The 24,076-nt window shown below is 45.2% G+C and overlaps 2 protein-coding genes across 5 annotated transcripts in view; both read right to left on the bottom strand.

Moving 5' to 3' along the window:
• Window positions 1–98: 98 nt before the first annotated feature.
• On the bottom strand, window positions 99–15,551 carry csf1rb (colony stimulating factor 1 receptor, b). 2 transcript variants are annotated; one of them, XM_017303024.1, is made up of 23 exons: window positions 15,451–15,538; window positions 9,363–9,601; window positions 8,165–9,124; window positions 7,781–8,083; window positions 7,543–7,676; window positions 7,297–7,459; window positions 6,843–7,179; window positions 6,015–6,130; window positions 5,820–5,925; window positions 5,436–5,599; window positions 5,107–5,213; window positions 4,877–5,003; window positions 4,685–4,789; window positions 4,497–4,607; window positions 3,569–3,728; window positions 3,307–3,380; window positions 3,143–3,231; window positions 2,827–2,949; window positions 2,633–2,744; window positions 2,445–2,544; window positions 1,066–1,192; window positions 853–982; window positions 99–779 (listed from the first exon to the last, which is right to left on the bottom strand). In XM_017303024.1, exons 3-23 carry the CDS (start codon window positions 8,316–8,318, stop codon window positions 712–714), a joined length of 2,910 nt encoding a protein of 969 aa, XP_017158513.1. In that variant the 5' UTR covers window positions 8,319–9,124; window positions 9,363–9,601; window positions 15,451–15,538; the 3' UTR covers window positions 99–711. The 2 variants fall into 2 exon arrangements, with proteins under 2 accessions (XP_017158513.1, XP_008400061.1); XM_008401839.2 differs by lacking the exon at window positions 9,363–9,601 and having other exon boundaries at window positions 8,165–8,437; window positions 15,451–15,551.
• Window positions 15,552–19,066: 3,515 nt separating this feature from the next.
• LOC103459902 (platelet-derived growth factor receptor beta-like) overlaps window positions 19,067–24,076 on the bottom strand; it is a 16,726-nt gene continuing 11,716 nt past the window's right edge. For all 3 annotated transcript variants that reach the window (XM_008401836.1, XM_008401837.2, XM_008401838.2), the window contains exons 15-27: window positions 23,782–23,876; window positions 23,565–23,697; window positions 23,358–23,462; window positions 23,186–23,290; window positions 22,088–22,190; window positions 21,916–22,022; window positions 21,726–21,841; window positions 20,832–20,954; window positions 20,636–20,747; window positions 20,457–20,556; window positions 20,237–20,342; window positions 19,856–20,166; window positions 19,067–19,386 (exon numbers count right to left, since the gene is read on the bottom strand). In XM_008401836.1, coding sequence (XP_008400058.1) covers window positions 19,293–19,386; window positions 19,856–20,166; window positions 20,237–20,342; window positions 20,457–20,556; window positions 20,636–20,747; window positions 20,832–20,954; window positions 21,726–21,841; window positions 21,916–22,022; window positions 22,088–22,190; window positions 23,186–23,290; window positions 23,358–23,462; window positions 23,565–23,697; window positions 23,782–23,876 — 1,610 coding nt within the window. In that variant the 3' untranslated portion in view covers window positions 19,067–19,292. The remainder of the gene's footprint in view (window positions 19,387–19,855; window positions 20,167–20,236; window positions 20,343–20,456; window positions 20,557–20,635; window positions 20,748–20,831; window positions 20,955–21,725; window positions 21,842–21,915; window positions 22,023–22,087; window positions 22,191–23,185; window positions 23,291–23,357; window positions 23,463–23,564; window positions 23,698–23,781; window positions 23,877–24,076) is intronic.

Raw genomic sequence — 24,076 nt, 5'->3', positions numbered from 1 at the left:
TGTCACCGGTACTGGTCCAAAATGGATCTTCAGTGCATCACAAACATTTTTATATGAAGCCTAGAAGTTCAGAAAATAAAACCAGTCGAGACACAACGGTTTGTTTCTGAGTTTATTCCATAAAGCCCAGACTGTTATTCTGAAGAGCACTTCCTGTTTACTTTATGACACAACATGATTCAAATAGCACAAACATGAATTTATCGAGCAACACTGAACACGTTTCAGAGAAGAAGAAAAACGCTTAACGTCCAAAACTGCCAAACCTGAAGAGGAAGAAATCACCGAAATCAGACAAGGAAACTTGTTGGACGGACGGCCTGGTGACCCCAGCTGGTGACCCCAGCTGATGACTCCAGGTGGTGACCCCACCCAGTGACCAAACCTGGTTGGGGAGCCTCAGAGCTGCGTTCTGGATTTCTAACCTCTGGGTTGGAAACCAGCCTGGCGGATCGGCTTCAGTCTGAAGGAGTGAAGGGAAGATCTGGAGAAGAGGATCAGATCATGTTGCAGGTTGAAAGCTCCAACCTTCAAACGGTTGGAGCTCCAGAGTTTGTAGAGTAGATCAGACAAGACCAGGCTGGATTAACGGCAAATCATTCCTTTTTTGGCTTTAGTCTCTAGTAGAGTCTGAGAGCAGAGAGGAGCTGCTGATGTGTGGAGATGAGATGAACTCAATGTGAGTTCATGGCAACCGGTCAGAAGAGAGGATCAGGAGAGCTGGTAGATGTTGTTCATCGTCGGCTCCCTCTCCTCTCCTTCATCGTCGTCATGGCAATCTGTTAGCAGGAGAACAGGAAGTGAAGCCACATCAGTTTTACGAAGGATGCAAACAGCTTTAGGAAATCTTACCTTGCTCTTCTTCTTTTCTCTTCAGTATTCCACCTTGGACCTCATCATCATCATCATCATCATCATCATCATCATCATCATCATCATCCTCTTCTTCTGCTCTGCATTCATTAATGTTTTCATACATCACCTGAAAAGAGAAGAAGAGTGGAACAATGAAGCCACAGCCTGTCGGACAACGCCGAGGACTTGGATAACCCTCAGCTTCCTCACCTGGTCGCTGTGACGAGGCAACATGTCACTCGTCAAAGGGAGGAGCCTTTCGATGAGCTGACCAATGGTTTTAAAGGTGGGTCTGTGGGTGGGCTCCAGACTCCAGCAGAGCTTCATCAGGTGATACCTGAAAGGAAATCAGCTTCGTTACGTTTGCTGCACAGTGTTACCGCCTGAACGACTGGCCCTGGCTCATGGCTGAGTGGGCGGAAAACATAGTAAGCTAGTGGATAGGGTTGCCACCCGTCCCTTAAAATACGGAACCGTCCCGTAATTGGCTGTTAAATGTAGCGTCCCGTATTGAAACGATACGGGACGCGATTTGTAACGTGTTTTACAAATGTGGATGTATAATAATAAAAGAAGTGCTCTCCGAGTACTTTATATAGTAGGCTGCCCCAGTCATTGTTTGACTGGGGCAGTCAAACAATGACTGCCCCAGTCATTGACCGATATTGTGCAATTTCTGAAAGGTGGCAGCCCTACTAGTGGACCATGACTCCTCCAGCAGGCCGGGTCCTGGAGGTCCAGAGATCAGGATCCTGGGGGTCCAGCAGCCCCAGGTAGATGGTAGGTGAGGCCAAGGTCTCAGATGTGGCCTTGCAGTCAGTGAATGCAGCTGGCTGACAGTAAAGGAACAGCTCTGGAGATGTAGGCTGGCTCCCATCACGGCTCAGCCTCTGAAACCAGAAGGACTGGACTCTCCAAACCCAAAGCTGCCCAGGGACGGAGCAAGGTTAAGGTCAACGTTGGGCAGTTTTCACCAGTGAGTTCAAGCGTTTCTTCACTGCAGCTTCAAGATGCAAAAGAAAAGCTTGTGACTGCGTAACCCTAAACCTACCACGCTGATTCATTTCCTCTTTTTAAATCGTTTTCTTTGGCTTTTGACTCAGTTTGAGGTGTTTGCTTTAATCTCTTAACTGTTTTAATGTGCAGCACTTTGGCCAACTCTGTTGTTCTGAATGCTTTATAAATAAAGTTGTGTTCCAGGTCAGTAGAGCTGGAGGACCGGGGTTGGAGGAACTACATTTCCCTTCTTCATGCAGGTTTTGGTTTACCTACTTGAACTTTTGCCATGGAAATTCTTAGGAAAATAGGTGAGAAAATAAATGAAAGGGTTTGAACAGGTGAGCATCACCTTCAGTAAAATTTCCATCAAATCAGCATTGTTGTGTCTACCACTAGGTGGTGTATGAGAATAGTACTGATTGTAGAGGGGAGAAGAAGAGGTAATAAGATGGGGGAAAGGAATTCCTGATGCTGCTGTACTGCTGAGCAAGTTAAGAATAAAAGCTGTTAAAGAAGAGTTCTTTGTCTACTCGTGTTTCTACCTTGTCCGGGCTTCCAAACATGACAAGCATGAAGAAGATTTTTCTCACATTTCATTAGGAGCGAACTCCGGCTGCTCCATATGGTGGCCGTCTTTGATCATCTTGTAGAAGTTGGTATCCACAACAACGTTGGGGTACGGACTCTTACCTGAGCAGATGAACACAGGAAGTGATTCAAAGATGCTCAGGTGCTTCACCTTTCTCAGTGAGGTTCAGGATACTGTTCCTACGGTTACCCAGAGAGAAGATCTCCCAGAGCAGGACCCCGTAGGACCAGACGTCACTCTGAACTGTGTACAGACACTGAAAGATGCTCTCTGGAGCCATCCACTTCACCGGCAGCCGGGCCTGTCAAAATAAAACGCCAAATTTCAAGATTAAGTTCCCTTTGGATCCGAGGAATCAGTCTGTGTTGAGTTAAACTACTGACGTTTCCCTGAACAATGTAGTTGTCATCGTTTTGAATGTCTCGAGCCAAACCGAAGTCACAGATCTTTGCAACCCGACAGTCAGTCAGCAGGACGTTCCTCGCTGCCACGTCTCTGTGGATACACTGGAGCACCAACAGGTGAGACACACAGGTCAGAGGACTTTCAGCATTTTAAACACATTCTGCCTCACCCTCCCGCTGTAGCAGCTCTTAAACCGGATCTAGGACTGCAGTAGGAACCAGGCTTGGCTGGGTTCTGGTTCTGAGACATTCCTGAACTGATTTACTGCGTGTGTATGTCGGGGTGTGTTCTCACGTTTCTGGAGGAAAGAAAGTCCAATCCCTGAGCCACGTGGTAGGAAAACCTCAGGAGGTCACAGAGGGACAGGCTCACCATGTGCTCGCCTGACAGAGAACCCCAGGTGAGCTCAGGTGAAAGTGCAGGTAAAACCAGGTGCATCCAGCTGGGCTCTGTATTACCTGGCTCATTTGGACTTGGAGTCAGGGACGGTTGCATCTCCTGGTACTCTGACCAGCATGAGATCCCGCTGTCACTGCAGGTCACATGATTGGATGGTATGATTCACCTGCCCAGGTCTTATAGGTGGAGAGACATTAACTAGCAGGAACTCGTCAGCATCAGCAGGAATAAATAGCAATCATCTGACTTTAACCATCTTAGCTGTTTTGAAGACCAGACTCGAACAGACAGATTCTAACTTTTGTACAGATGACCTCTGACCTGCGTAGCCTTTCCTGCTGTCCTGTCAGGTTCTTATAGAAGACCTCATCTCCAACCTCGTCTATGGTGATCATGGACGCCATGAAGTCTGGCATGTGAGTCCGTAGGAAGTTGAGTAGGTCGCCATGGCTACAGTACTCTGTGATCATTAGCATGGGGCCTGTCAGGGTCAAAGGTTAAGAGATATGATTCAAAGTGTTTTAGCTAATAGCAAACATGAAACAATCAATAAACCAATGTGCAGAACTTTCATCTGAATTCTGAAGCGTCTCTTGGATATTCTGATGAACATCGGCAGGCGATACAAACTCAGAGAGAGAACGCGTCGACACATGGACATCGCACACCTGAGAGCCGTTGTGGTTCCTCCAAGATCCACTTCAGACTGGGTAAGGAACTGTTTAAATGGTTTCTGACCAGTTTACACTAGATAAGACCTGACCTAAGAATGGTTCTGGGGAGTCTTAAACTTGGTGCATGACGCACCAGATCCGAATCCTGACTGAAACTGCTCGAGTTTAGACCAGTAACACACCGGTTTCAGACTGGTTTAGACCAGAGGGTTTCAGGCTTTTCCTGGTTCCTTGCTGGTTCTGGAATAACTCATCCCACAGCCCAAAGACACAACAGTTAGGCTAACTGGTGTCTGTGTTTGTCCTCAGGTCTGAGTTTGCGTGGTTGTCTGTCCTGTGATGGACTCTAGACCTGTCCAGGGTGTCCAACGCCTCTCACCCTAAACACAGCTTGAGACAAACTCCACTGTCCATAAGAACCAGAGGGTTTACATGATGCATGGACGGCCATTTAAACCTAGACTAATGCTTATGAATGGTTAGGAACTGACTTAAGGCTATCTTAAGGCTTAAAGCGGGTAATCCCAAGGTCTTTGTGTTCCATCTGTCACACCCTTTGGGTTCGGACTGATTACCTCCTTGCGTGCATGCTCCCAGCAGGTTAACGATGTTGTCATGGTAACCGAGATGGCTGAGGATCTTCAGCTCTGACATCAGAGCCTCCCGTTCCTCTGAGTGAGCGCTGGCTGCAGGTATACACATAAAACTCAGGTGGTTGGTCACATGGCAGCCGGATGCTGACTGTGAAGGCGGGACCACTCACGTTTGAGCATCTTGACAGCAACTCTGGTAGCCTTGTTTTCTGTTCCCAGGCCATACGCCGTCGCCTCAACAACCTTTCCAAACGCCCCCGAGCCCAGGACGCCGCCTGAAGGACAAAGAGCAGGGACACGGTAAAAAGATGGGAGAGGAAGGCTGAGGAAGGCTACACAGAGGTCAAAGGTCCCGTTGATACCGAGTCGCAGTTTGTCTCGAGGAAACTCCCACTTCTGGTTGTACGGCAGCTGGGTGGGGTCAATGAAGGTGTAGCTGTTGCCATCGTTGCTCTCAATGATCTTCCACAGAATTTCATACCTTGGTTTCTGGTCGAAGAGAAAAGGATGGTTTGCCTGTGGTTCTGGTTTTGGTTCCTGTTACTCACAAAGAACACCAGAACCCGTACTCACCGTCCCCAGAGGAACTCACCTGTCTGCACTTGTAGAACACAAATAACAGCAGCAGGAGGAGGATGGAGGAGACGCTCAGCGCTCCAATCAGAGCTGGAGTGAAGACGGTGCGAATTCCTGTGGAACCTGAACGCAGCACCGGATGGACCAAAGTTAGCAACTGTTCAGTTTTCTAGGCAGGAGTCAATTTTAAACCTAATCTGGATTTAGACACTGAGCTCTGTTAATCCTATTCTGCTCTTTCTTTACAGAGTCCAGACTGTACCAAGGCCAGTCTGGTGCTAAGAGCGGAGCTGGTCTGGGATCAGATCTCTGAGGTTTGTCACTTTGGGTTCCAATGATACTCACGATGAACAAACACTTGACGAGACTCGCCCACCAGGTTGTACGCCAAACACATGACTGTGACATCATCATCAGGGGTGGACAGAGGGAAGAATGTCCTCACCTCCTCCCCGTCCTCTGAGGTTGCAGCAGATGGAGACACCTGATGGTTGGAGCTGGGTTCACACCTGCAGGAGATCAGAGCTTCATCTTGGCTTTTATTCTGATGGCTGCAGATGTTTCTGACCAAAACTTCCCAACAATAATAAATAAAACTTCATGTTCTTCAAGTGCCACAGACTGCAGTGCCCCCAGTGGCACTTGGGGCGCTGCAAGTGACCCCATGCATGTGTGCATGGACACACTATGCAGAGCCTGTAGGGGGCGGTGGCAGCTCAGTTCACATACCTGTCCACATGGGTGCAGATGGACCAGAAGACCGTGGGCTGTGGGTAACCAGAACTGCTGCACATCAGGGACTGGTTCTGCTGCGTGATGCTGACAGTCGGAGAACCTGTAGGGTTTGGATCAGATCGAACGGTTCACCAGCACGAAAAACCCAAAGAAACAATCAGATGTAGAAAAGGTGGAACCGGTTCTTACGGTAGATCCGGAGGTCCACATCCTGCGACCCGTTAAAGAACAAATTAGAAAAATTAAAAGAATATCGACCGCTATCTTCCTGACGAACACGCCGCACCAGAAGGTTGGCCTCTGACCTGTTCCAACAACAATACCACCTTAAAACAAGTCACAGAGCTTATATATAACACCTTAAAAAGCAACTAAATGTGACCAAAAGTATCTCCTTCAATCATTAAATAAAATCCCTTTATATCACTGAAATCTCAGTGGCTGCTCTAAAATACCACCTTGACACTCATCAACAATGTCAAGCTGAAATACCAGTAATACCACCTTAAAAACACATTACCAGAACCACCAACTTAAAGTGGTGTCAAACATACCACCTTAACAAACATTAATATTAAAAGGTCTTCAGTTACGTTAGTAAGGTTACGTTATATCAAAGCCGTTAAGGTGGTCAGACTGAAATATTGATAGGCTGTTTTTAAGGTGGTAGGCAGTGCAGCTGGCTTATTTTTAAAGGTGGTGTGGAAGTCTGGTATACATATCTGCATTTATTAAGGTGGCTACTGATGATTATTGGACATTCCAAGGTGGTAGTGCAGCTGGTACCACACCAGTGCAGCTGGTAGATCCGGCTGCACTGGTGTGGTAGTGCAGCTGGCACTACCACAGTGCCAGCTGCACTGTGGTAGTGCACCACAGTGCAGCTGGCACTGACAATACCACCAGTTAAGGTGGTATTGTCAGGTTTATGGAGGCGTGACTACTATGGTTTCTGTATTTTGGGTTTCAAGTGAAATGGTTGGTCTGCAGAGTTTTAAGGTGGAATGGTTGGGATACCTGTAGGCTATAGCTGTGTAGCTCCTCTCATACACACTGCTGCCATCATTGTTTACATGTTCTGGTGTTGTCCAGTGATGCTGTCTGATTGGAGGATAGGACTCCATGATGAAGGTCAGGGTCAGGTCTCCACCTTCGAACACCTCCACCGTCCTGCAGCCGCTGCCTCTGCTCCCGTTAAACACCAGTTCTCTCTGCAGCTCCTCCGAATCGAAGCTGAGATTAGCTGCTGGTTCCTCAGTCGTAGCCTCGGGTCCCCTGCTGAAGTTGCCTGGCAGGTCATCGGAGACCTGCTGGGTGTTGGCAGTCTGAAGGTAGATCCTCAGGTAAGGCTGATCTGATGAAGAGGAGGAAGAGAAGATGGCATGAAGGTTGCCTTTTCTCCAGATATATGGTCCAGTTTCATGGAGACCCTGATCTGTTATCATCGCCTTGGTATTGACTGATTACTAACCCAACACAGTCAGGTGGGTGGTTGCCGTGGCAACCCCAGCTCTGCCAGCAGCAGTACAGGTGTACAGTCCGCTGTGTTGATGGTTGACAGAAGAGACGGTCAGAGTGCTGCTGATGTTAACGTACCCATTGACGTAGTCTTGGTTTCTCTTGACTTCCAGGTCCTAAAACAACCAAACTACCTGTTAGAGGCAGACAGGTGGGCCACTAGGGACCAAAGAGACACAAGTGACCTCTGACTGCTCACCTTTATGTGTGGGTGAGTCCAGGTGACAGTGTAGCTGTGTGAAGGGTTGCTGCTCTGACAGGTGACTGTGAACCGTTCTCCTCGGAGATGGACCCACTCACCCTGACTGACAGCAACGGAGGGAGGGAGTTCCACTGCAGACAGACAGATAGAGGGTGAGGCAGAGACTCGGAGGCATCAAACAGGTAGACAGTCAGGTGTAATGTCCGACAGGTGTGTAGAGAGACAAGTGTCTTACTGGGAGCCACCATCAGGGAAAACGGCTCTGATCGGAACTCTTGCCCATTCCTCCAACCCGAACAGGCGTACCGGCCTTTGAAGGACATCCTTGTATGTTTGATCAAGGCTCCTTTTCGAGGGTCTAAGGTGACGTTCATACCTGGGGGCAGGCCCCGCCCCTGGTCCCCACCCTCTGATTGGAGGGTGAGGTCTGTGACAGATGGGTCAGTCAGCAGACACTTGTACAGGAAGTCATCACCCTCTTGAGGATAGTCAGCTGTGTAGCGAGGCGTGACAAACACCATAGAGTTGTTACCTGGATCTGACAGAGGAGAATCACGGGAAATTAGGTAATGTCAGTGATGTCATTGAAGTAAACAGGAAGGTCACTGGGCCTGCTTACCTTTGACATACAGGTGTATCCAGGTGTTCAGGTGGTTCAGGCTCTGGTTGGCGTACCTGCAATGGTACGTACCGGTGTGTCTGGGAGTCACACTGCTGATCTGCAAGGTGTTCAGACGATCCCTAGGTAATGGACGAAGCGCAGTGGTGGACATGTCCACCAACCCGCCACCAAAGCAACCAAGCTGGACCTTAGAGCCGGCAATCAGAACGACCTCTGACTGGTTTGGTTGGAGGATCGAGTTTAATTGGATCCGTGTTGGTCCTGGAGGTTCTGAAACGAAGAGACACGACAAATTTCGATAAACCAACAATACCTGAAACAGGTAGAGCGCACACTTGAGGACACCAAGTGGTGCTCGACACCAGGTGGTGCACACACGTCAGAACATGTTGGCAACAACCGCCAAGCCTGGCAGATTCATATAAAGCGAGTCTATGCAGATCTGTACGTAAACAGACAAGTGTGTGAACACACAGGTGGTGTTGAGTTTCATCATAAACAGGAAGCCAAAATTGCAGAAAAAAATGTCAACTTTTATTTAAAATCCTTATTAACAGAGCAATTAAAGCCTGAAGCAATTTAGAGCTTGAACAGGTGAACAGTTAGTTTGTGTTTTACAGTTTAAAACATCACAGAATCAGTCAATCAATTAATTAATTATTAAACGCAAAGGCTAATTGGTTAATTAAGAAATCTGGTCAGCCTTCAGAAGAATACATTGATTCAAATACATGTCTGATTCCAAAGAATCTGATTGGTTGCATATAGAGACAGAGATCTGATTGGCTGGTTGTGGGTAGTCAGAGGATCTCATTGGCCAAGAGCGGTGGGTTTCTTGTTGATTTCCTGTAGTTGGGTGGCGATGCGTGACGTCTGCAGCAGTAAAGCCTGGTGGTTCTCCACCAGCAGGTTCTGGTGCCGGGCCAGGTTCTGTAGGTTCTGGATCTGCTGGGAGCCCTGAGGGTGAGTCCAGGTGAGTTCAGTCAGAATGGATCAGAACCAATCATGAGCAGAAGGTTCTTGTTGGTCCTTCATCAATGGGAGCAGTACCAAGCTGACCCAGAAATCTGATCCAGATGTTCTGGAGGTTAGCTAATGCTAAAGCTAACAGATTAACTCAAAATGTCTCATAAACTAGACAATAAGCTTAACCGGACCTAGCTGATCTAAACTGGGCTACCTGGGCTGAACTCACCTGATTGACCAGAATGCTGAGCTGCTGCACAACCTGGGCCTGGTGTTTGGCCCGCTCCTCCTGGGCCTGAACCAACCGGGTCAGCAGCTCCAGAACCTGTGCTCTCCAAATGTCGCCCTGCTCCTGGTTCTGAACCAGTTCTGAGATCCTGGGAGTGGAGCCCGGGGCAGCAGGGTCGAGCCCTGGTTGGTCGGGAGCCTGGGCGGCGCCCATCGTCATGTCGGCGGGTCGATGGTCACCTGCAGTGAAGACGACCGTGGAGGTGAAACTTTACAGAGTCCAGCTCTGTTAGTTCCCAGGTCAGAAACCATGACGACAGTTTCACACCTGACTCCATGTGAGGGTAGGTGAGGGCAGCTCAGGTGAGTTTAGACATTCAGAAACTAAAAGGATTACATGAAACCAAAAGCTGCCGAGAGATTAATGGAGACGCAAAAATTAGACTTTATTTGAAAACCAAAACCTGCGCAGCCCGACCTGAAAGCATCAACGAATTCTCTGGAGTGGCCACCAGAGGGCAGCAGTGAGTTCAGGCGGCGCCTGACAGGACAGTGAAGGAAGTTTGATAAAAACAGAAAGTGACTAAGGCCCGATGGTTTCTGGGAGGAGAGAGGGGTTTGAGGTTCGACCGCAATATCTGCTGCTGCAAAAACCTCGACTGCAACAGCAACGCTCACAACACACACATAGAGATGCACAAATAGATACACACGTATGTGTGTGCATGTGTATTTGTCTATATACAGATATAGATATACACACATAGATTTGTGTATATATATATTCACGTATTGCAAAAGTATTCATACCCTTGAACTTTTCCATATTTTGTCATAAATATAAATATATTTCACTGGAATTTAATATAAACACAAAGTGCCTTATAACGATGAAGTAGAAATGATTCATGATTCAAACTAATTTCTTTCAAATAAAAACTAATAAATGCAGAAAACGTATTCACCCCCCCTTTTCTCTGAGGTTATTCAGTTGTCTCCAGAAGCTGCTTGATGATTCCTAATGACTAAGTAGAGTCCAGCTGTGTGTAATCTAATCTAATCCCAGTGTTATTCCAGCTGCTCTGTGATGCCTCAGAGGTTCAGAGATGATTTGGCGCAAACGGCATCACGGAGGAGCATGTAGAGCGCTCAGGGAGTTCACAGCATGCTGAGGCTTTGAATGTCTCGCCGTCCAATCAGAAACCAAAGAGTCTGGCCCAATGGAATCAAGACACGGCCTAGTCAAAGTCCAGCTAAACTTCCAAGCTGAACAAGTAGAGCTCTGATCAAAGATCAGCCAAGATGGAGACCCAGGACAAAATGATCAACAGCAACTAGGGCAACTATCAGGCAACCTGTCCACAGGGCAACTATCAGAAGAAAGCCACAGTCAAAGGAAGCTATCAGAAGTCACGTTAACAGTTAGCACTTAGCCATTAGCACTTAGCCATGTTGGATTCAGCAAACAAGGAAGGAGGTTTTTTGGTAAGACTAGAACTAAACTGAACTTTGATCTGAATGCAAAACGCTGAACATCACTCTGAATGCCATGGTTTTGGTTGGGTTCTGGTCTCTGGTGTGTGTGCGTGTGGCTGTGTTGTGGGTTCAGACTGCAAGATCCTCCAAGAAGCAGATGTTTCCTGTTTGGATCAGAACCGCCTCCAGTGAACAGATCTGCTGCAGAACTTCATGTGACCGTTGGAGACGTCATCGGGTTTCACAATCTGAGAAAAGCTGAACTGAAACTGCACACACACACACGGACACGGACACACACTCTGGCAGGGTGTCACCATGTTACTGATGGTGGAATGGACCCAAAGTTCACTGAAGCTCCTCTGGCCCGGTTCAATCTGCTGATCGTGTTTAACCTGGACAGCTGGTATGACTTTGATACGGTTTTGGTCCGGTTTTGGTCCGGTTGGGGACTCAAGTCAATTGAAGATTATTTGTAAAACATATTTCAGCAGCAAAGCAGTTGAAGAGGATTTACATCGTAAAACATCAAACTGTCATCAACAAATATTCAATCTGATCAGTAATCATCATCAGAATCATCAAGAATAAAACTTGATTATATTGATCAAAGTTTCAAAAGTAATTAACCAGTTGGGTTTTCTAGATTTAAAGGATCTCAAGGTTTCAACTGTTTTTTAGTTTTCTGGACGTTTGTTCCAGATGTGTGGTTCGTAGAAGCTGAATGCTGCTTCTCCATGTTTGGTTCTGATTCTGATGCAGAGTAGAACCAGAAGCAGCAGATTGATCCAGTAGCAGCAGATCTTTAATCCGTTCAGTGATTTCTAACCTCCAGCAGTATTTAAAGTCTCTTCTCTCAGTGAAAGACTGTAGAAGTGGGTGATGTAGAATTGGATGTTGTGCTCTATCTTCCTGGTTTTAGTCAGAACTCCAGCAGCAGTGTTCTGGATCAGCTGCAGCTGGACCATTGATTTGAAAGACAGACCTGTGAAGACGCTGCTGCAATAATCAATGCCACTGCAGAGAAACGCCTGGATGAGTTTCTCTGGTGCTGAGACATTAGTCCTCTGATCCTGGAAATGTTCTCCAGCTGATAGAAGGCCCACTTTGGAACCGTTTTTATGTGGCTCTGAAGGTTCAGGTCAGAGTTCAGAGGTCATCCTGATCTCTAGATTCCATCTGGAACAAACGAAGCTGTGCAATAACTGTAGATACATAAATCCAGATAAACAATTCTAGATTCATAGCCCCAGATCTATAAATCTAGACCAACAACTCTAGATCTATAAATCTAGATCTACAGCCCCAGACCTATAAATCTAGATATATAACTCTAGATTTATTAATATAGGTCTATAACAATAGATCTATAACTCCTTTGATTCAAAGATGCTACATCCTCTCATGTTTCTGTTCAGCGACTTTACGGTTTGGTTCTGGTCCTGTCTGATCTATGCAATCTGAAGTTTCCATGGAGACAGAGACAGGTGACCCCCACTGCAGGTTGATCCACCAGCAGGGGGCACTTCCTGCCTTCCTCTTGCTCTATGAGGCCTTCAGGTCAGTTCCCGACTCCAGGTCTCTGTTGCACTTGGATCAGATCGTCCGGTGATCAGCAGAGCCTGATCACTGCATGGTGATCAGGTTCTGGCTCCAAAATCAGAACACCGGCTCTGGCACCAGGTTTCTGACCCGGTTCAGGCCCCGGGGTCGGGAGCGGCCCTGAGTTGCTGCAGGTCCTATTGTCCCACTTCTGTTTTTGGAGAAAGTTCTGCAGTCGGTTTCAGATCGGAGGGAGAAGTGAAGAAACCTCAGAGAGCCAGGAAACACATTCGACCACAGACCACACACACACACACATACGCACACACACTGGACCCCCCCCCCCAGGTTTCTCCCACTTCCTCCTCTGACTTCTTCTTTGGTCTGAACTCTGCAGCGCGTTGGAGGAACCGGTTACCACGGCGACAATGTTTACACCCTACTTACTGGTATTTATAGGTTCAACTGAGGAGGAGTGGGGGTTGAAGGGGTCGGTTCCAGAGCCTCTGGTGATGGGCTGGTACCAACGGTACCAAGGAGTGCCTTCAGGCTGATTACCGGGTCAAGAACGTGGAGTGGATTTGTCCAGTTCTTCTTCAGGGATCCGGTTCCATCTTGGTCCAGTTCTCCTGGATGTCAGAGGTCCGGTTCTGCAGCAGATCCTGTCAGTGGTTCTGGTGGTTCTGGACCTGACAGGTGTTCTTCTGAATCAGATCCAGAAATGGTGAGCCGGGATCGGGTCAGACACAGTGGTTCTGTTCAGTTTCATGTTTACATCCCGTCATAAACAATCAGGGTATAAAATAACTCGGACATCTCCATGGCAGCAGGTCACCTTCAGTCAGGACTCAGCTGTCTGAGCAGAACCAGAACCAAAACTAGAACCAGAAGACCTTCAGCTGCTTTTTGAGGTTTAATGTGTGAGACGTCAGAGGAACTTTATGATCAGAAATTTCTACAGATTTATTGATCTGTCTCCATGTTTGTTATGATTCAGATAATCAGAGCGGATCCTCCCTGAGCAGATGCTGCCGAAACGCACCAAAAACAACCAATCATAGGCAGGAGGTGGGGCTTAGCGTTGTCAATCAGCATCATGTACTCACTGCTAAATGTGCTGATGACGGAGAAAGAACTACTGTGAGGAAAACTGTAATGAAAGTTAGCATAGTAGCGGGTTAGCATAGCCACCAGTGACTGCTCTCAATGGTGGCTATGCTAACTAGTCCTAGCATTCACTACAGGCTCTGCTACCATAGCAGAGGGCAACTGGGGAGTGAGTGAGCAGCGTGTGCACAATAGTGATTGACAGCGCTAAGCTGTCAATCACTCCAGGTCTAGTTTCCCTTCAACGTAGAAACGTTTAGCAATCGATCAGAAACTTGAGACCGTGCAGATCAAAACAGGAAACACATTATTATGTCACAAATGATCAAAACGTCAGTTTGTATTTTTATACGTTCAGTTCAAACTGAACTGTAATATTAATATAATAATAATAATAATAATAATAATAATAATAATAATAATAATAATAATAATAATGATAAATTATTATTATTACTATCAATAATATAAAACTTCTATTGTTATTATTGAGAAAATAACAACAATAATAATCATTATTATTACTATTATTATTACTATCAATGATAATAAGCTTCTTTTGCTATTACTATTTTTGTTACAATAACAATAACAAAAATAATAATATATTGTTATCATTATTATTATTGTTGTTGTTGTTGCTGTTTATTTCTAGGAGATCTGTTCTCAGATTATTTGTCTCATAAACTAACAACATGGAGACGAATTAATAAACCTTGAAAAATAAATTATATAAAAGCATTTTTCACATTTTCTGCTTTAAAATCTTATTTTTAATGTTTCTGTTGCCAAAAGCTGAACCATTTATTGGACTCATCCCAAAGGTGTCGTCACCATGGTAACCTGCTTGTGGTCTGCTGTCTGAACGGCCGTCTGGGGCCCTGCAGGAACGAAACCTGCAGAATCAGAACCAGAAACAGAACCTGCAACTGTTTCAGGTATGACTTCCTTTTGGGTCGTGTGATCTGCGGCCGCTTACTGCTTAAGAAACATCTGAGGAATATTTCGACCGAGTCGTTTCACCAGAACCAAAACTAGGCCAGATCCAGACCAAAATCTGGACCGGAACCAGATCCAGACCATCATGATCTGCTGCTGTCAGAAAAAACTGATTATCATCAGAACCAGCTTCATGTTCCGGCCTGATTGGTTCACTCTGTAATGAGCTCGTTAGTGGCCTGGTTCTGGTTCCGAGCCCAGCCCAAACGGCTCTGAGAAGCTTCTTCAGGTGAGAATCAATTGAATAAAGTTTAAAAGAGGAAAACATTTTTGGTCCATAAATATTAATATTTAATTAGCCAGTTTTTATGTTCCTGGATTATTTTTATATCACTTTTATTGTGTAAAACAAATCTGTAAACGCAGCGGCTGAATAATCATCAGATCTTTCATCAATAATCATCAGATCAATAATCATCAGGTTATTATATGGTGACCTAAGGGTTCATTAGTTATGTATCTTTAATGTAAACACTAATTATGCAGTAATAAACCGCTAATTATTGTTTGTTAACATGAAATATGATCAACTGAGTTTATAGGAAACATTAAATTATTAGTTTGAACAGATTCTGTTTATTATCAAATCTATTTTATAAAAAAAATGAAAAAACATTTTCCCATGAAATCATCAGTTTGTTGTTTTTATTAATTTAGAAAGTAAGTGAACCCCATGAATCTGCCTGGTTTCATTTCCACATTAATTCAACTTAGGTATGAAATCAACAGGTAACAAAAGGTTATTAACATTTATTAACAGCTCAATCATAGTAATACTTAATTACAATAAGCAGCTATTTTAAAACTGTAAGAGGTGGTGTGTTTGGTTTAATAATCTGACAAAAATCATCAGATTATTAATGAACTTGTTCTGATGTTAATAAACTCATGAACCATTTTGGGTAATTAATGTGCATCAGAGAGTAATAAATGGGTAATTAATGAGTAAATAAATATTATCTGACCTGCAGCAGCGCAGCCACCGAGGGCGATCAACAGCAGCACTGAATGGAGCCTCATCTCTCTCTCTCTTTCTCTCTCTCAGGCTAAAGCCAGAGTGAATCTGGCTGAAGGAGAAACTTCCTCTTGAAACAAACTCACCTCCTACTTCTCTTCCTCTTCCTCCTCCTCCTCCTCCTCTTCCTTCTCCTCCTGTTCTTCCTCCTCTTCTGGTCACATGATCTGATTCTGCAATCACATCATCAAACAGTTCTCAAAGCTCATAAGCGACTCCATAAAAAAACGTTTGTGAGGTTTTAACTCTGAGAAACCGACGAGTTCAGGTTTGGATCAGACAGGACCAGAAGTTCATCTGTGACGACCTGGAGTGACCTGGAGTGAGTAGAGTCCAGATATGTTGAGAGATCATGGCTGAATTATCTGGTTATTCGATATGAATTAGTTAAAATCATTTTGCTGATCAGCCCAAAACTGAAAAAATAGATAATAATAATAATGATTTGAATTACAAATAGTTAAAATAATCCTGATTCTTGTTTTCCTTTATAATTTATTATATTGAAGAGTGATGAAATCTGAATATGATTCTCATGTCTCTATGAATCTGAGATGATTGTAAACATTATGAGAATGAAGATGAACTCAGGAAAGACAGACAGGGGCGGGGCAACAGGGTCCAGGGGCGTGGTCAGATCCAGCATCAAGGAGGAAAGTCCGGTCAGTGTCCCAAATTCTCCACTTCCTTCTTTGACTCCGCCCATTTTGGGTCCTATTTTCACCCTTACACCAAACCCACATTCATGCGAACTTTGGTGAAATGTATTACCCACAATTAATTGCTGCATGTGAATTTTGGAGTCAAAAGGCGAAATTATGACAATGTTTTTTTTTTTGGTTTTTTGTCTTTATAGAAAATTAATTCTAAAAAAATAGTAAGGCACACATTAGTAATTAAACAGAGATTTGATAAACTGACCAGAAAGAGAAGAAATAAAATGAATAGTCAACTGAGGAAAGTAAAACAAAATGTAATGAATGCAAAAGAAATTTCAAATCTTAAGGATATTAACATTTTGGGACAAAAATTGGGCTTTTGTGATGTTGATGGAGGTGATTTTTAGAAAGCAGTATTTGTGAATAAAAACTTAGCCAGAGGATTAAATCGTTTATATCATAATTTAATTCTACATCCCTGTTGGAAAGCTGAATTTTGTTATAAGATGTAATAGATTTCTTTCACTTCTGAAAATCTTTAACATTTATGAAGTTGCTAAGGAAAAGAAGTTTATCTCAAAACCTCAGTCATAGAATTGATATTACAGGGAATACTTCATGCATAATTATGAAATTAATAGTTATTTTTCGATAGTACCGCGATTCATATTTGTACCCCACTCACAGCAATAACACGGATGAGAGAGAGATGGTGTGCGCTGAGCTCTGACATTTTTGATAAATGGATGAAAATGAATGGCTGAGAGCCTGAGTTTTCCTTGCGACACCAGTTCACTCTGAAGAATCTTGACATAAAACCGTAAAACTTTAGAGAAATTTTGAAAACATTTTACGGCAGCAGACATTCTGTGCGATGTCATGACCGACTTTCATACCAACAGAGCGATATTTGTGGGCGTGAGAGCGAGTTAAAAAGTCAGAGGTCCACCCTAAAACACACTCTAAATTTCTAAATTTGCTCGTTTTTAGCTTATTACGTCGCCATTTTTACTCGAAAACCCAATTAAAGTAATAGCCCGGATGCCGAGATCGAGCTGCACGTTTATTTGAAATAAATAAATGAACGAAGGAATTTATAAATAAATAAATAAATAAATAAATAAATAAATAAATAAATAAATAAATAAATTAATTAATTAATTAATTAATTAATGAAGCTACATTCTATTGACGGTAGAACAACAGGTGCCTTCCATGCATTGCTATGGCAAGCACCAAATATGTTTCATTATACTACAATAAATAATTATATAAGTGCTGTTTTTATCATTTCTGTCCGTTTTGCTCCAAAATCCAAAGATTTTGTGGAGCTGAAGACAAGTTATCCGTGGTTTTATCGAGTCGCAGATGGCAGCAGAACCTGGCAGACAGTAGAAACTGCCAGTAGCTGGACGCAGCCTAGGCCGGCTGTAACAGCGCACACCTCCAGATTGTCCGTGTGAGCACCGACCGCATGCCGTCAGGAAGACACGTTCGCGTTATCGCTGCACAGTAATCCACCTCCATATCGCTGCAGCGTTAGCAGCACCAGATCCACAATGTTCAAGTCCTGAGATTCAGGACCAAACTGCAGCCGTTTCCAAAACACACCTCAAAAATACGCAACACAGAAACGACGACGACGATGATGATGCGCTGATTTCAGAAAACAACTATGGCAACACTTTATTTGAAGGGGTGTGCATAAGACTGACGCGACATTCATGAACATGGAGTGTTTATGACTGTGGTCATTTAGTGTCATTCTGTAAATAACTTTTAATGCAACTTTTAGTGCATCACATTAAACGTGTTATTTACAGAATGACACCTCATGACAACAGGTGTAAACATTCATGAAGACTTCATCATGTTATTTATGACAGTGTCGTGTCTTATGCACAGTGCTCACCCTTTCAAATAAAGTGTTCCATCCTTCACCATTTTAGTTTGAGGAACATCCATCCATTTTCTTACACCTTTGTCCCTGTTAAGGGTCTGCAGGGGTGCTGGTGCCAATCTTCAACGAGACGTTTTGGACTAGAGGCAGGGTCACCCTGGACCTTTTCGCCAGTGCATCGCAGGTTTGAGGAACATAAATGTTATTTATGCTATAATAACTGGCAGAATAAAAATAGTTTCCATCATTCACTGAAGCTTAAATAGATTCTAATGAGACAACCAGCAGATTATGACTCCTCACATTCAACACAACCCAGTGTGTTATCCTTGGAGGTCATTTTAGTATTTTAATAAAAACTAAATGTTAATCTTTAGGCTGAATGAGAACCAGAACCAGAACACAGCTACAGTGAAACGGGCAATTCAGGTTGTGGTGTTGGCACCTGATACGTTTAGAAACCAGAAGCAGCTGCAGACAGAAACCCTTAAACACGGAAAAATCTGAACCTGGTTCTGATTCAGCCAAAGGGACATTCCACCTGATTACCCAAAAACCGCAGTAGTTTAATCTAGATTAGAAACTAGATTATTGTGCTGTTACTGTGGAATAATCTAGTGCAGGTCTGAAATTAGTTCTTCAATCAGAGCAGTTTAGAGATGATGGGGGTGAAATTAGCTTTAATCAGAACCAGATTCTTCAGACGGTTCCGCATTAAAGGCTCAATTTCAAAGCTAGCCTGATGTTTGCAAGATAACTGGTTTATGCTAACAGGTTTCCATCATTTAACATGAACTGCTAAAGACTCTGGTGCTAAATAAATACTTCACATTTTAATCGTCATTTAGTTCTGAAAACCAGAAACTGATAAAGATTTGCCTCCAAGAACTCCTGAACTCACCTGAAGGAAGCAGACATGCTACAGAAAACTAGCAGCAGCATGACCCCGCGACCCCACAGGGATGGGACAGAAGGTGGATCATGTCTGCTGAATGAGACTGAGAAGCTGTTGGATATATTTTTATTGAAGCGTTTAGTCCTGACTCAGTCCTGACCCACGTCAGAACCGGGTCAGGAGCAGGTAAGCTGAGTAGAGCTACATGGCGGGTATGACTGCGGATAAATCGGAGCTAGAGCTGCTTCTCTCTTCGCATTAGCAGGAAACATGGCGGCTCCGCTGTCTCTGATTGGTCCAGCTGCATCAGGGCGGGGCCAACGCAGGAAGGGACATCTTCACAGGCAGCTCTCCTCTTCCTCAGCAGGAGTTTCTGGTGGTGATGTCATTTCCTGTGACTCCAAGATGGCGGCCGGGTCTGACAGCAGAGGGCTGAAGGGAAAAAAAAGACAGTCATCGCCAAGGAAACGCTACTGAGAAGACATGTGACATGCTCTACAGCTTCTTGCAGGAGTTTCACAATAAAAGCATGGAAGGAAAAGGCCATCTGGACCCAGAACCAGAACCAGCTCTGACAGGTTCTACTGAAGTTAAAAAAAAAAGTCTCTCGGGTGTGCTGTGGTGGCGCAGGGGTTAAGCACAACCCATGTTTGGAGGCCTTAGTCCTCGACGCGGCTGTTGCAGGTTCAATTCCCGGCCTGGCGACCTTTGCCATACGTCTTTCCCCCCTCTCTCATTACCGACTTTCCTGTCAATTAACTATCAAATAAAGGACACTAGAGCCAATAAAACCTTTAAAAATGTCTCTCCAGAACCAAGATGGCAGCAGAGATACCTCTGACATCACTTCGTGCTAGCTGGGCCAGAACGCCCGATTTACAGAAAGACTCTTCACGTGTACCTGACTGCGTCCAGCGCAGTGCTGCTGCTGGTTTCCATGGTGACAACAGGCAGGATGTAAGTATTATGGGTGGGGCCCGAGTCCTCTGGTTCAGCCTCCAGCAGGTGCTCCTTCACGTCAGAGGAAGGACTTTCTGTGAAGTGAAAGCCGAGTTCAGCTTCCTGGAAGCGTGCGGTGCAGTGGGAGGAGTTTCTGTCCTTCTGGACGTCCGTCTCTGTCTCCGTCTCGGTCGTCCGGGACAGGCTGCGTCTGGACTGCAGGACGGCCGGACCATCTCCTCTCAGGAAGTCTTCAGTCAGCTGGGTGTACCGCTGAGGACCCAACACACAGAGGAGTGACGACCTCACACCTGACTCAGACTGCTCATCCACATCAGCTCACCTGTCGGTAGTCAGCAGGCAACATGTTGCCCACGACAACAACCAATGATGAAAAAGATGGTCTGGAGAGAGGATCTTCATCCCAGCACTGTTTCATCACAGCATACCTGGAACCAGAAGACGTATTGAGGCTTATTGATGCGTGCTGAGGCGTGTGGAGACGTGTTGAGTATTGAGGCGGGTTAAGACAGGTTAATGAGTGTTAAGACATGTCATCGTACATGTCAGATGTAACGTGTTCTGGTCGGTCCATTCTGTGTCCTCTCTTCAGAGCAGAACTAAACTGTCGGGTTGTAAGGAGATCAGGATACGGGGTGCAGCCTGCCACACAATACACCACCTCATGTAAACTGGTTACACTGGTTATACTGCGGTCTGTGTACTGGTCAGTCTGAGTTACCCAGAGAGAAGATCTCCCACAGCAGGACTCCGTAGGACCACACATCGCTCTCAGAGCTGTAGATGTTCTGGAAGATGCTCTCTGGAGACATCCACCTCAGCGGCAGGAAGCTCTGAAACCAAACAGGCACAGGACACCTGAGCTACCTGGTTGATGATGTAATCAATCAGGGACCAATGTCTTGTGTGGGACTGACGTTTCTCCTGATGATGTAATCTTCGTCCTTCTGAAGGTCTCTGGCCAAACCAAAATCACAGATCTTCAGCAGCTTCCCCTCACAGACCAGGACGTTCCTGGCTGCCAGGTCTCTGTGGACACACTGAGGGACACACAACATGTGAACATGGCAATAAAACGGTTCTAGAGACACATGTGGACCAGGCGGTAAAACGGTTCTAGAGACATCTGGGCTCAAATTTCCCAGGTGGGACTATGAAGGGTCTTTGCTGCTTCTCCAAACCGTTTCATCCCAGTTCTTGAACAGAACACTTTCAGATGAAGTGAACTTTGACCTCCGAATTACTCAGATAGAGAAAGACTCTCTCTGGCAGACCAAGAGCCACAATCTGCTCATGTCTGACAGAAGGAAACTTCTCCAAGGTGTTGACCAAAGAGCTGAACGTCTCAGAAGGAACAAGAACAGAGGAAGAATCATCTGACCAGCAGTACTTGCTTTGAAAGCAGCTTATCAGTAATCAGGGGTAACTGGGCTAAAGGCTCTAGTGGCACCAGAACCGGACTGTTGGTCCAAACGTGAAGAATTTGCTGAAACGTGTCTGGAGAAGGTCAGGAGGTCCATCAGGATCAGGGGTAGGGTTACAGACTATCCTGGGATAATTCCCTGGGTTATGTTGTGGTTGGTCAGACTGTAGCAAACATCCATCATTGTTAAGGACTCCAGCTGATCTTCTCTGGTTTTCATTTAAAGCTGAACAGATTCTTTTAAGCCTTGTTTTTGATCTGGAGTTGCTTCGTCAAGTTGGTGTGACATTAAAAAGGCAAATTCAGCCGAGTCAAACTGAGCAGATGGGTTGATCAAGCAGGATGGAGGACAGTCTGGTTGCCGAAAGCAAAATGGCGGTGGTCGTACCTTCCTGGAGGACAGGAAATCCATGGCCTGAGCGATCTGGAAGGAGAAACTGAACAGGTCTTCCAGGGTGAGGACGGGAGAGTCGCTAAGGAGGAGCGATGGCGCCTTCTGGTGGTCTGAAAGAGAACAGCAGTGGTGATCATCAGTTCATCTTGTTCCTGTTTGCGTTTACCTGATCACATGACATCACCTGTGGGGGCGAGGCCTGTCCCCTGGTCGGTGTCTCTCAGTTCCTTCAGAGGGACATAACGTCCCCGCCCGTCTTGGTTCATGTCCATGTAGCCGCCGTCGCTGTTACTGTGGGCGAGAGACACTGAGCAATCACTGGGAGAGAGAGGTCAGAGGTCAGAGGGTTGGCTCACCTCCTGCTGGGCATGTCCACCTGTCCAAATGTGTCTTTGTTCCTCTGCAGGTAGCTCAACAGGTTGCCATGACGACAGAACTCAGTGATCAGGTAAACTGGACCTGAAACATGGAACCGGACTTTATTCTGACGGACAAATTCTGGATGAGGTCTGAGCACACCTGGACAGAACCAAGTAGACCCGGCCGAACATCTGGCTGAGGAGCAGTTCTGATGGTAAACCAGGATCTGGTTTTCAGGCCCCGCCCACTCCAGGTTATTTCCAGTATAATCTCTGATTTCTTTCCTCCCAGGCTGATCAGACGATCACAGAGTTCATCTCTTCTTTATCTTTTTTTCAGCTGCATTGACCAAAGAAGCTAAATGTGGCTGCATGTGCTATTTTTCCTGATGTGTCATTTCTTTGCCATGTCTGTCTAGTTTATCCAAAGAAACTCCCATCTTATAAATTATGGAGTACTTATACTTACGTAGCAACCCAGCACAGAAGCATCTATCTTAAATGCTTTATAAACTGTGGAGCATTTAGACACTCAACCAAGAATAGGAATAAAACCTATTAGAACAAAAAGATCCAGAGGATTTCATTCAACCCAGAGCAGGAATTAGAACAAAATTAGAACCCAGAGAAACGACTCATTATCTTAGATCCACATTCACGACCATCTACTATATAGAATCAAGCATGGAGAACCAATACTTAGTTTTATCAGATCAAGTCAAGAATCCAAATAAACCCCGACTGGTTTATAAATTCTTATTCTTATTAAACATGGGGAACCAATATGTAGCTTTTGTAAACTTGTTATACTTTTGTTTTTCTTTAGTTATTTTGTTTATATTTTCTCTAATTCTTGTAAAGCACTTTGAATTGCCTTGTTGCTGAAAATGTGCTATATAAATAAAATTATCTTACTTTTCCTAACCAATCACACGGCTGCGTTGGAATGGAAATTTTTGCCTATAATCCAGTTTCACTCTGGGATTTGGGCCCATTTTTCCTGTAACATCTTTATTCTGGATTACATCTGGATTAGCTGTTTTCAGAGCAGAATGCGAAACCAGAAGTGGATCTCCTGAGGTGTGCACTGTGTACCTGGGCTGGTGCAGGCTCCCAGCAGGTTGACAACGTTCAGATGAGGACCCAGGTAACCCAGAACCTTTAACTCGGACATCAGAGACTGGGCCGCATCCCTCTTGGCTGCAAAACCACAACCACAGGTTGAGACGCAGCTTTGACTCAGACATTCAGAGGGGGAGGACCTTACACTTCATGATCTTCACTGCAGCTTTTGTTGGTGTGTCAGAGCCAGTCAGACCAGAAACTGTTGCCTCTACAACCCGTCCAAATGGACCAGAACCCAGGACCTGACCTGCAGACAGACAGACACTAGTCTGACCTGACGGGGCATTTGTGGGTGAACTGAATGCAGAGTTTCTGCCAGGCAGAACCTGCAGGTGCTGGTGCTATGTACCGAGTGCCACCTGGTCTCTGGGGATCTCCCAGGCGGAGCTGTAGGGCAGGTCTTCAGGGTCCACGTAGGAACACGGTTGTCCGTCAGAACCTCCAGACTCCATCAGCTTCCAGCGAGCTTCATAGTGAGGCTTCTGCAGACATGAAGAGACCAGACTCCAGATCCTTTGGGCCGTAGCAGAGGTTTGGTAAATACTCAACTTGATGATCTTACTGACGTTTCTCCAGAGAGCAATGAGGATGATGAAGAAGATCACGCCTATGATGACCAGAACCAGAACCGTCACCAAGACGACCACCTGGGACAGAAGGGCTGGAAGATGAAGGACAGAGTCTTACACGGAGCCTCAACGGGAACATCAGTGTCTTCTCCAAGACTTCTCAAACCTCAACCAAACATCCCTGATCTGCTCTTGATAGGGATTTTTTGGTATTATCATTTTGTTGTTACTTTCAGTCTAAATGTTAGTCAGTTTAAAGTGTTCTCCTCTTTAAACTGTATGTGTGAACTGA

The sequence above is a fragment of the Poecilia reticulata genome, unplaced genomic scaffold (assembly GCF_000633615.1).
Source record: "Poecilia reticulata strain Guanapo unplaced genomic scaffold, Guppy_female_1.0+MT scaffold_131, whole genome shotgun sequence".
NCBI classification, from domain to species: Eukaryota; Metazoa; Chordata; class Actinopteri; order Cyprinodontiformes; family Poeciliidae; genus Poecilia; species Poecilia reticulata.
The sequence above is the reverse complement of the archived record's forward strand: the minus strand, read 5'-3'. Positions and strand labels throughout refer to the sequence as shown.

Coding starts and splice junctions, on each gene's coding strand:
- csf1rb (XM_008401839.2), bottom strand. CDS start 15,505: ATGAGGCTCCATTCAGTGCTGCTGTTGATCGCCCTCGGTGGCTGCGCT. Junction 5,004..5,106: donor TGTTCTACAAGTGCAGACAG/GTGAGTTCCTCT, acceptor CTCTTCGACCAG/AAACCAAGGTATGAAATTCT. Junction 3,232..3,306: donor TCCAAGTCCAAATGAGCCAG/GTAATACAGAGC, acceptor GTTCTCTGTCAG/GCGAGCACATGGTGAGCCTG.